General features: G+C 46.6%; 1 protein-coding gene across 1 annotated transcript in view; it reads left to right on the top strand.

Moving 5' to 3' along the window:
* Positions 1–1027: 1027 nt before the first annotated feature.
* Positions 1028–12750, top strand: part of LOC118002846 (neuronal PAS domain-containing protein 3-like) — an 835118-nt gene continuing 823395 nt past the window's right edge. The window contains exon 1 of the mRNA XM_034993451.1: positions 1028–1098. Within this exon, the coding sequence (XP_034849342.1) occupies positions 1028–1098 (71 nt within the window). The remainder of the gene's footprint in view (positions 1099–12750) is intronic.

Below are 12750 nucleotides of genomic sequence, written 5' to 3'. Positions count from 1 at the left end.
CCCCAGTTCACAAGTTTGTCCAAGACTAACCTGCCCGCCCACCAGGAGCGAGGAGAGTCCCTTCTTATAAAGGGAACAAACTCTCCATTGCACAAAAGCGGCTTCTCCGCCCGACCCCCTCCCCCCCCATTCTCCTTTGCACACCATCCTTTCTCGATAAGCATCAAGTTCTCCAGTAGTCCAACTTGCAGTTGGCAACCCCCGCACTGCCTGGTGTGCAGAAGACTGGCAGAGAGGGGTCCCGGGTGGGAGGGGAAGCTCTGAGCCCCCATTCCTGCACACGCGGGCTGAAGTCCAGGTTGCTGGAAGCCGCGGGAGGCGCGAGCCCGCTTGGATGGTGGTTATTTCTCTAGAGAAAAGAGGGGAGAGCGCGCGCCTCAGTCTTGCACTTTGGGTCGGAAGTGCGCGGGGTGTGTGTGTGTGTGAGTGTGTGTGTGTGTGTGTGTGTAGAGGGGGCGGGAAAGAAAGGCACCCTCCGCTGCCCGTCATTCCCTTGCACCGGCCAAGTCCTCGCCAAGCCTCCCGGTGCATCCTTCCTCCGCCACCCCTCCCCTTCTTCTCTCAGCTGGGCTCGCGCCGCGCAGCCGGAGCAGCCAGTGAGAGCAACATCCTGGAAAGAGGGGGGAGCACCGCCGCCCCCCAAAAGGGAAAAAAGGCCCCACCCTGACACGTTTTGCTGTTTGCAAGTCCCTCGCACGCCCCCCGCACCTCCTCCTAGCGCTTGCGGCCCCCCCACCCCAGCCCGCTGCGCGCACATCAAAGCGCCTCTCCGCCGCGCACAGTGGCCGCGGCTCACTAATGGGATTGCAGGCTGGTGCCTGGCTCCGCTGCTGCCGCCGCCGCTGCTCGCCCTGCTGCTGCTGCCGCCGCCGGAGCCCAAACCCGAGCCCCCGCCAGCTCTCGCCCAGAGCCGCCGCGCCCGGGGGCCGAAGCCGCCGCGATGATCCGAATCTTTCCGGATTTCAGCGTGCAGGTGACGGCCGCGGCGGCCGGCGGGGCGGCCGCGGGGGTGCCGGCCGGCGCGGGCATGGGGAGGGCCGGCGCCGCGGCCAACGGCACCCCGCAGAACGTCCAGGGCATCACCTCCTACCAGCAGCGGTGAGTAGTCCCGCCTGGGCTGGGATAGTGCCCCCCGCCCCGGGGTGCTGGGGTGGGACTCACTTTGCCTCCTGTTTTATGCGTTACAACACACATGCACATCGTCAGGGCTCACTTTGCTGGCTCCTCGTTCTACAGATGAGAAAGAAAAAAAAATTCTCAATTCGGATTGAAAGGCACTCCAGTGTACTGGCGAAGTGAAATCATCCTTTGCCCTCCGCCTGGCCCCAAATCCAGAACCCCAGCCCCGCGTAGCCTAGGAGTTGCTGCGAAGTCTTAGACACAGCACAAGGTGCTTTTGCAAAGTTTGGGATCCCCGTCCCCTTCCGCGGAATTTTCTCCCTGCCTCTGCCGGGTGCGAACCCGAGCTGACGGGCAGCCTGGGGGGGCGATTGATCACTGGAGGCTGATTAATCATTTGTTTCCAAACAGAATAGGAACGATTTTCACGTGTAGCTGTAGACTTGCAATTCTACATAATAGTGTTATCATGTCACCTGTTACTACAGGGAAATACAGCATGAAATCCGAGTCTCCTCGGCGCTGTTAAGTATTCATCTTAAATGCATTATAATGCAAATGCGTAAGATTCAGAGATGCGAGTTAGGAAGCAAATTTTACAAAGTTAGGCTAGGTGGGTGAGAAGGAAGTTTTGAAGTATTACTTGTTTGCATTTCTCCCAAACATCTATAGATTTTTAATAAAATATAGTTGTGATATTGAATTGGTAGACGTTCTTTGATTCAATTAGGAAAGGAATGGGGGGAGGATACTACCACCAACAGCCCTAGAACCCTGAAGTTTTTCCTTAAGGACAAGTTGTGATCTACCAAGATTTTATAAAAAAAAAAAAATGTAATCCACAACAATGTGCTGAGAAAAACTGACAATGTAGTATGAAAGGTAAGCTTCCCATTTGTGGGGTTCAGTTTTATAGAAGATGGAAGAAAAAAGAACACATGAAAGTGTGAAATTAAATATTTGTGTTTCCCAGATTGCACACGATTAAATATCTGAGAGATTTGCCAATGGCATTTAACTTAAAAATACACAATGCATAATTCAAATAACAGTTCCTATTTTTACCTTGTATTTCAAACTTCATTGATTTGAGAACCTTTGATTTGAACCAACAGTGTTTAAACTGAAAAGGTTAAGATAATCTATCACTGCCATATTTTGTGCTTTCTAACCAATGGCCCAGCGACCAGAGCAGATTTTGCATAACACACTGAGTGTTTTCCAAGTTGATGCCCAGTACTGCTAATATTCTGTAGAAGACTTCATTATATGCTTTGAGTACTGTCGGAAGTTTTAAAAAGAGAGTCTTGAAAATAACTCAAAAACAGGCTATTTCTGGTCAAAGAGATTTTTTAATTTAAATTATTTTAGTCTGGTTTTCAGTGATTACAAGAACCTTTAATACAAAAGATCTGGGAATCTTTCAAACATAAAGGACTAGAAAAGAATTAGATTTTTTTCCTTTTCATGGTTCAGGTAAGGTGTTTTTTTTTTTTTTTGTCACCTACAAAACATTTAAATGACAATATAATCTGGCGGTCACTTTAACTAGGAAGTGCAGGCTATAATTACAATAGTATGGTCTGTGAAGTAGGGAGTCAAGGGTCAGAAATGTCAGATGGCCTGTGGACAATTTCAGAGACCTCCAACTAATCCAAAAGATATAAATTGGGCATAAGAGGTGGTCCTGAAATTTCAGCCTTTACGTTTGCTCTCAGAGTGCTGGTGTCCTTCACCACAAAGATCTTCCCAGGGCCAATTTCCCCCATACGTCAGGAGCCTTCAGGGGTAATCCTCCATATCTCCCCCTCCAGCGCTGAAAACTCCACTGATGCCTTCCACCTTCATCTTTGAATTTGGGCTACTTTATCAAGTCTCTGAATCCCACTGTGGTTCTAAAGACTAAAGCTTTAAAAATAATCAACTCTAAACTTTAGCCTTTGGGATATATTGTTTCCTTCCTATGTTCAGTCATACTGACAGAAGAGAAGGTGCCGGCTGTGAAAAAAATGGAGCTTTCTTTGGTTTCATTAGTCAGATATGATGACACCTGTTACTGCCTTTAATTTTTGTTAATTTGGGGACTGGAGAGTGAGCCATGCTTAAGGGAGGGTTTGAGTCATGAGTCCCCTGTCCTCTGGCCCTACATCACCAGGCCACTAGCATGTGAGGCTTTAGAGGCTATGAGGGGCAGACTTAGTTTCCACTTCAAAACCTGGATATGTTTGCTAAAGTGAATGGTGACACATCATTTTACTGAAATATCTTTTTGCATTAAGTGCTTTTGGGAGTCTGATGAAGGAGTGACAGGAGTTGGGTGCTTTTCAAGCAAGAGTGGCCTGTTGGGAGAACACAGCTTCTCTCATTTGTCATCTTTGGGCAGAAACGCCCTAGGCTGGCTGTCCTGGAGCCAAAACTTCCAACTGGCAACTTTCCCCCCTCCCTGCCAGCACATGCATATCTTGTATTCAATACTCTCCACTTCAGTTCATTTTTCAATCACTCTCATCTTCTACCTGTAGAGTGTACTCCAAAGAGAACTCAAACACCATCACGCAGATTAAACACCTCTGCCACGAAAAAACACTTGTGTTTTCAAAGTTTCCAACTCTCGGCCCCACTTTACTGGAATGGTAGCACCGGAGGGGACCCCTTTTCAGGTCTATTTTTTCCTTAAGTTGAAAGTAAAATGCAAAGCCTCACATAGGACTGATGCGTTCTGTGTGGCTCTTTCATTTATTCAAAGTGGAAATGCGTTGGGAGTCCTTTCTGCTTTCCTGGTTGACATATGACTGACCCAAGTCTCTGCCTGAAAAGCTGCCCACACCCGGCAGAGTGGTTTAGTGGAGAGGGCGCTCTGACCAGGGTCTACCCAGGTAATGGGATTCCAGCACTTGCCCTTCATTGAGTGGCCCTTTCTCTAGGCCTCGCTGAGCTGTAAAATGGGGGAAACGACAGAGCTTGATCCCAGAGTCCGTAGTCTTCCGGTCCCAGGTCCCAGGAGCCAAGTGGGGACAGGCGTTCGTACCTAACTGCGTTGAAACTCCTGGGGATTCACCTGTGAACCCCGGGGTCTGCAGATACGTATGCGCGTGAATAATGCAGATGTTCCAGCTCGGGAAGCGTTGGTGAGAGCGAGCGCCGGAGCCCTAAGGTGCCTGTGCAGCCGCTGCGCCCGCCCACAGGGCTCTCGCGGCTCGCTGGCTTGGCCATCGCACTCCCACCCGCGTTTATTTCCACTGTCTCAGAAGGCGCTCCCGGGACGGCGTCCTGTCCGAGGCCGCTCCCGTGGCCTCCCAGTTCCTCTCTGACTCTTTCTCCCTGGTTGCGATACTCCTGAGAAGGGAAGTGTTCGAAACTGCAACTGAGTGGCGTTGTTGTGCTGGCAGCCGAGCTTCCCAGTCCCTCAACGAGAGAGAGAGTGAGAGTGAGAGAGAGAGAGACAGAGAGAGAGAGAGAGAGAGAAACAGGGGAGAGAGAGAGAGAGACGGGGAGAGAGAAGGGGGGGTGTGTCTGCGTGCGAGAGAGCGCTCTGGAGCAAAGCAGCTGGAAAATGCCCAGAAATACTTTCACAGCGGTCAAGCTGGGAACCCCCTGCGTGTCTTCCCCCTCCCGGCCCCTCCCGGCCCCTCCTGGCCTAGGCCCCGACCGCCCCCCGCGAGAGGGTGTGTGCCCCACCTGCCACCAGGCCAGCTCCGGGTGGCGGCGGTGGGGGGCGACAGTGGGGGGTGTGGCGGCGCGCGAGGGTGAGAACCCGGAGGCGGCGGGGCCCTGGGCCGGGCTGCCCGCGGGGCCGCGCGGCAGCCTCCCCCCGCCGCCGCCTCCCCCTCCTCCGCCGCCGCCGCCGCGGGTCGCCTGTCTCCGCGCTGGGCTTGTCTCGGGAGCCGAAGCGGCCCGGGCCGCAGGGGCTCTGCGGCGCATGGACGGCGGCGGCGCCGGGCGAGCAGGGGGAGGAGAAGGCGCAGGCGGCGGAGGAGGCGGCGACCTGCGGCGAGAGGCACCGGCGGCGCGAGGGGACGGTCGGCCGCCGGCGAGGCTCCGGCCCCACTACTTTTCCGTGGCCTCCCAGCCTCAGCAGCACGGCCGCCGCCGCCGCCGCCGCCGCCGCCGCCGCCGCCACGGCCAGGGCCACGGCCGCCGCCCGCCGGGCCGCCGCTGAGCGCCGCGCACGCCCGCACTCACTCCCGCCACCCCACGCACACGCACACCCCCCGCCCTCCCCACGCCCCCCACCCCGGGAGGGGGGAGAGAGGCAAAAAGTAAGAGAGGAAAAAAAATAGCAGGAAGATGGCGCCCACCAAGCCCAGCTTTCAGCAGGATCCTTCCAGGCGAGAACGGTAACACTTTTCTGTTTATTGAACCTGCCGCCGGGGCGGCTGCTCCCGCCGCCGCCGCCGCCGCCGCCTCCGCCGCCGCCGCCGAGGTGGCGGGGCCCGCTCCGCAGTCCGCCTCCTGGGCCGCGAGCCCACGGGGACCTCGTCTGCGGGCTTGCGGCTCGGCGCTCGCCCGCGGTCCCCGCGCGCATTGTCCGCCCGCGGCGGCTGCGGCAGCGAGCGGGCTCCGGCGGTGGCGGCGGCGGCGGCGGCGCCAGGCTCTCCGAGCAGTCGCACCTCCTCGGCTCGGCGAATGGAGTGACTCGCTGACAAAAAAAAAAAAAAAAAAAAAAAGAAAAGAAAGAAAGAAAGAAAAAGAAAAAAAGAGAAAAAGAAAGAAAAGAAAAAGAGAAACAAAAAAGAGAAGGGGCTGCTGTGTGACGGGGAACAGCAGTGAGGGTGGGGGGCCGGGGGATCCCCGGGGCCGCCGCAGGTCCCTTGGCAGCTGCTCTCTAGGAAGGAATGAGGCTGGGGAGGGGGAGGGAAGGCAGGCGAGAAGGGGGAGGAGGAGAGGAGGAGGAGAAGGAGGAGGAGGAGGAGGCCGGGGGCGGGGAGCGGAGCTCGCGCCAGGCCCGGAATGTGTCGCGGAGGGGCTGTCTCCGCGCGGAGCAGCTAGGCCGGGCCGGGAGGACAGAGGCGCGCGGCCGCCGCCTCCCCGCCGCCCCGGCTGCGCCCTTAGCCTTGGCAAGTTGTGGGTCTCCTGCTTTGCCCCGCTTTGCTCTCATCTTGCCCTCCTTTCCACTCCCCCGCTCCCCGGAGGAAAAAAAGAAAAAGGAAGAAGAAAACCCTCAAATCCAAATTAGCGAGTAAACAGCGAGATTCAAAATGTGCCAACAGTTGGAACGGTCTATGCCCAGTTAGTTACTGTTTGGGGATCTGTGTTTTAAAAAGTTCCTGGTGAGAATTGCATATCCAGGCAAGGGGCTCAGCCGAGCATGTCTGTTTGAAGTTAGTTAAACTAAAGCCAAAGGGAAAGGGAGTTTGTATTCAAAATATACTTAACCGTCCTACGTGAATGGCATTGTTAGATTGCATAGTAACTAAGCCCCCCCCCCCCCCCGCCCCACGTGGTTTTCCCTCCTGCTGTCCACCCAGCCTACTTTGTTTGGAATCCTATTTGCTATTAATTTAGCAGCGTTAATGACATTAATTGCATATAGCATATTGGTTTGTGCAAAGTATCTTTTTCTGTCTCCGAAGAGGAAATGCTCAGTAGGAAGTATGAAATGTTACCCATTGCCTCAAGAGGAAAACAAATGCTCTTAGATATATGCCCCCCCCCCCACTTCCCTCATAGGTGTAAGTGAACTTGAGAAAAAAGATGAGGGAAGTTCATAGTAGTTGCAAGATTTAATTATTATCACATAGGAGGTTTTATTTTTTGATACAACATAGCATTTAACCTATAGCTTACATCAAGAAGAGGGTAGACAGAGATTTAAGACAAACTACTCATTAGAAAGCTTCAGTTGCACTATTGCTTGTTTCCTTCAGCAGAATTGTCAGGATTAAGGGAAAAATTTTGTTAGGTAAGTGCATAATTGACGAATTCTAAACTCTGGATAATTTCTATATAAATCCTATACCTGAAAGTAAATCACACATGATCCAATTTTTAAAGATGTTGAATGTATATAGCCTTAACTGTCTGACAACTCATACTAGCTAAAAGGCATATTCAGTGTTTTATGAAGAATTGACATATTAAGTACATTGCTCTTGTAGATAAGAAAATTTTTTTTCAGAGCACTGTGCAGGTCTTTTAATAATTATTTTTTATTTAACATGGTGATGAATACCTTTTCAGATCAGAGGTTTATAATTGATTTCCTTCCTCCCTTCCACCCGTCCTCCTTCCCCAGTTCTGTTGGTAGTGAATGTATTTACTGGGATGGCCCCAGTAATCTCTCTAGCAGAGGCCTATTTGTGTGCCATTTTGGGAATCTTTCTGAGATAGGAATCTTGAAGATAGAATTAATTTCTAGAGGAAACTTCATAGCCTGTGCCTGAGCGCGTTCTTTATCACCTGTCTCCATTTGGCATTCGAAGAAGGTAAATCAAAGTGCACGATTTGTTATTCTGCTTCACTTGAGAGCTGAACTAAATAACACTTGGTCTGAAATTCTGATTGAAGTTGTAGGAGGATATACTGTATTTAATTTAATGCCCTTTAATAGCATCTTCTTGTTCAGCTCGGATGCTGTCATTTTAAAGGTTGGATCTGAGAAGGTTTAACCTGTAGGGAGAGGGAGGAGTAATAACGAGGTAGGGGGCCCCAAGGAGCAATATACGGGAAAGAAGGAGTTATGAACTAAATGTTTCACACAGGAATAAACCACAAACTTGGCCCGTTACCCAAACAGTTGGTTTATGTCCCGAGGGTTCACTTTGTTATTAGGGCTTTAAATGCTCTTAACATTTAAGGGTAAACATGACACATGTTAGTTGATTTGGTTTTGGAATGAGAAATGGAAAGTCAGATGGTTTGTTCAGGAGGGGGTTGTTTGTCATAGTTACTTGCTTCAAGTAAGTAATTTCACCTTTATGTGAATTTTGTGCCTGCGACTTGTTGGTTAGTAGTAGTATTTCTCTGTAACAGTTGAACACAAATATGTTTATAAAAGATGACTTTCTGTGGACATGCTTTAGGTGATATCCTCCCATTTATTTACAAAATGGTTTCCGAATCATTGATTTCATAAAGGCATATATGGACACTACTCTCTACTGCTTTTCAAATACACCAGTAATCACAAACTTATAAAGAAAAAGAGATATTTTTTCAGTGGTCTTGTTAATTTATAAAATATCTGACCTGAGTTTAGTAGTACAGTACAAAAGTTATTTCCTTCTAATAATGTTTACAGAGTAAATTTTGGAAAAAAAGAAGCTTTTTCTTACTGATGTCTTTGGTTACTATTTAGTACTGCTTAAATTTCTCTGACTCTTGCACATAGAAAGAACCTGAGAGCCTGAGAGAACAAGTTGAAAACCTTGTGTATTTAAACTTGCTTGATTTTTCTTTAAACTCCAGTAGGCTGCAAATTATGTAGCACTACCACAGAGTTTTTCCACTATGTGGATGTATAACCAAGAAAATTAGACAGATAGAAGTGTCAAGCATGTGATGTGCCCATGCTGGTTTGCAAAGCATATTCCCATAGTACAGGGCTTTGGTTTAAAAGTGAAGGTGGTGGTGGAGAATATTTTTTGGAGGTATTTCTTTATACATTGTAAGCTTAAACACAGTGATAAATGATGATATGCGTTGTCTAACACTTTCTTATATATAAATAGCTCCACAAGATTGCTTAAATGATAATCGAAAATATGAAATAGGATGGCCTTCGTATCACAAGGCCAAGGGTCTACAAATGGAAAAACTGAAATAATGAAATATTTCCAAGGCAACAGACTGTCAACAAGAACTGTAATGCATGGGCATATCATAGAAGCACCAGAGAGGATATTAGATCGTATAGCTCTGGAGCCAGGAGTTATAATGACCTTTATTATGTAGGACCCTCCCACATTACAACATCTTTCTATATTCTCAATCTCTGGTTTATGAATTGAGAGACAAATAACTACTCCAAATCTGTAATGTGCCAGTTACTAGATTTGATCTGTTACAAGAAGCAAACTTGACATCAGCATTACTTGATACTTTTGGTTAAAAAAAAAAAAGTTACTAGTGGTATTATGAGTAGTTTTGGTCCCTGTATCTTTGCATATTCTTAAAAATATGACTTTTACTTGACTAAAAGTGATGTGAAATGAATTGATAAGAATTGCATTGTGATTTAAATATAATCTACGCATTGGATCGGTTTGGTAGTTTTAGTGATACGAAGTTTGATTTTCCCCTGAAATTCTACACAATGGTTGCCCCTACCTGCAATAGAGCTATTTTATGGGAATGCCGGAGTTTCCATGAACCCCTCAGTACTTTTACTGTGTCCCAGATTTTAGTCTGGATGGAATCCAGGGGCATGTGAAAATTGTGTCTGTTTGAAATGGGCCCTGATGTCCAGGATCTCCTGCTCTGTGGTGAGGTTTTCTATGACAAGATGTATAGATATGTGCTTTTGTAAAGCAACACTGTTGGGGGAGGATTTAGGCAGTGTAGCTTTCATTTAGTTATTTTTAAAGCTGTAGAGCTTTGTATTTTGTGAGATATTTGTGGGGGATATGTCACAAATATTTCTAAACCTCTCCTGGTAATGTTTTTCCCTATGAACTTCCTTAAGTGCTTTACTATTAATAATGACCCCAATGTAAACCTTAGATACTCTATTTCTCTTTTCTTATTTTTCCTGCATTCCTGTAATCCTCTTTCCTCTGCAGAATGCTGCTCGCTAAATTTAAAGAAAGTTAAGAGCACATGAGAGGAGAACTGGCCCTTCCTATTATGTTTACATGGCCGTTCTTTCTACCGGGTAACATTTCATCATTTGAGTTAAATTTTTTAAAAATTTTGCATTGCATAGGCTAAGATTCTAACTTCAGGTGTTTTACAGACATTCCTTAATTGTTTACACTAGATAAGGCTGAAAGTTAGAGTTGGTATGTTGAAAATTTAGTTGATTAAATATTAATTTTAAAATTTAAATGCTACCAAAGTTGCACATAATGGAAGATATGAAACTTGAAATATTTAAATCTGTACTATGATCCGTACTAATATTTAAATCTTTACTTCTAGAACTTATGTAAAAATTCAGTTACATTGCTTTGCGTTTAATGATGTTAGTATTTTCACAGTAAATAGTGCCCCCCCCCCCGCTCTTTTCCTCATTGGGCAGTGTAATAAACCAACTGTAACTGAATGGTATTTTTACTGCTCTGGGCCCCATTAGTGTGAATAGGATGTTTGCACTATTAAGTTTGATAGAACCTTACATAGTTAGAATAATTTGTAGTAATATTAGTAATACTACAGTACATAAGCAGGACATAGCTTAGTAAGAGTAAAGTGATTACTACTGTATCTGAAATGACTAGGGTAGTGACAAGATTAAACAGCAGTTGAAGTTGTTGTCTGTATACATTTCTAGAGCATAATGTTTTGGTAAATTAATTGGAATATTTGTGGTCTTGTGTATAAAATCATGAGACACAAGATGAAAATCACATATTACTATGGCCCAAAGTGCTCGTGGCCTTCGAGTATAATTATTGATTGGTTCACTCACTCAGCCTTATTTATTGAACCTCTACTACGGACAATCATGACTTGCGCCAGAGATGGTAGTTCAGAATACTCTGTAAGAGCAGTTGCTCTGGTCATAGACTTGTTCTTATACTAGACAGGCAAAATATTATAGAGAGTCAGAAAACGCCCTTTTCTGCAAGAGGAGGAAGTGCAGAATTCATAGAAATATAAATAAGGCTCTCTATCTCTTTGGACTTCTGTTAGTTTAGTGTTGGGGGGGAGGGGGAGTGTAGGTATCCAGGTTGTAAAATATTATAACTTATGACTATAAACTGATTAGAGGTTCTTGGAGGAAAGAACGAAACGAAACGATGCCACATAAATGTAAGTGAAATTATAGACGATTTTTAGAAACAATCTCTGGTGGGATTCAAAAACTAAAAATAGATCACACATGATAATAATCAATGGTTATTGGGTCCTGCCGTGTTTCGAGCCCTGTATTAAAGACCTCACAGTAGTTTTCTCAATGGCTCCCCGCTGCCCTGGGAGGCCAGTGCTGATATCCCCACTTTTGATCAAGAAAAGAGATGCTAATCATCCCAAGGAAGGTAATAGAGTTAGGGACTGAATTTGGGTTTGTCTCTGTAGGAATGTACCTTTTTTAAAAAATTAAAAAAAAATTTTTTTTTAATTATTTTTATTTTTTGGTTTTTTTAATTTTTTTATTCTTATGTTAATCCCCATACATTACATCATTAGTTTTTGATGTAGTGTTCCATGATTCATTGTTTGTGCATAACACCCACTGCTCCATGCAGAATGTGCCCTCCTCAATACCCATCACCAGGCTAACCCATCCTCCCACCCTCCTCCCCTCTAGAACCCTCAGTTTGTTTTTCAGAGTCCATCATCTCTTATAGTTCGTCTACCTCTCCGATTTCCCCCCCTTCATTCTTCCCCTCCTGCTACCTTCTTCTTTGTAGGAATGTACCTTTAACAGCAGTGTGCAGGTGTTCTGTTTTTGGACTTTGTGGAGCCAGGGATTTCTGCACTGATGCCAGAGAGCTCTTGTGGCAGGAAGACCCCGAGCACTATGGATAGTGACCTAGGTCTCTGCTTCTTGGTCGTTTGTCAGATGTTTGCAGAACTTCAGAAATGCAATGTTCATAAAGTCAGAAGAAGAATTCATGTTTAAATGACTTTCCCTCTCTCTTTCACATTCCCATGGTTTTGTGGGCGAGCTCCACAGCTATGTGTACTTCGGGGAAGATTTGTTACAGAATGGTTTTAGAAGAATCGTTTTGCGGGGCGCCTGGGTGGCTCAGATGGTTAAGCATCTGCCTTCGGCTCATGTCATGATCCAGGGTCCTGGGATCGAGCACCACGTCAGGCTCCCAGCTCAGTGGGAAGTCTGCTTCTCCCTCTCCCTCTCCCTCTCCCCCTGCTTGTGCTCTCTCTGTCTCTCTTAAAAAAAAAAAAAAAAAAAAAAAGAATCGGTTTGCTGCATACACACACCTCTTTGGTCATAGACCATGAAGTACTCCAGGACCTCCTCTGCTCCTGTTATCCATGCCTCAGAGTGCGCCACAGTTTGTCTAAAGATTACAGTTGAGACATTCTTATTTTGTGATAGTTTTGCCACTGAGTGGGTGGAAACAGCCTCACAGACTTTCTGAATAACACACTTTGGTACTTAAGTGTATTTCTGGATATTGTCTTTTGAAATATATAAGGACTCATACAAGTTGGCCTCCTGCCAAATTATCTGGCATTTTAATAACGACAGCAAGCATTTATACGGCACTATGTGCCAGGTACTAGTCTAAAGGCTTTACATATATTAATTAACTCATTTAATTAAAAACTTGTTAAAAATGGACCACAATAAATACATAAATGATAAGTTCTCATTATTTAGTCCCTCTTCCCTTGTGGGCACACAAGACACTTCTGGGGTCTTCAGGAAGGGAGAGTCTTTGGTAACATTTTAATTTCTCTAAGGCCAGGAATCCTAGGGGTTGGTCTGGCATGTAACAGTTTTTTGACAAAAGCTGTACTTTGGGAAACTTTGTAACATCTGACACCATGACTGCTCATTGT

This window comes from Mirounga leonina, unplaced genomic scaffold (assembly GCF_011800145.1).
Source record: "Mirounga leonina isolate KUSES-001 unplaced genomic scaffold, KU_Mleo_1.0 Mir_83, whole genome shotgun sequence".
Taxonomy (NCBI): Eukaryota; Metazoa; Chordata; class Mammalia; order Carnivora; family Phocidae; genus Mirounga; species Mirounga leonina.
Note: the sequence above shows the minus strand (reverse complement) of the source record. Positions and strands in the feature narration are given on the sequence as shown.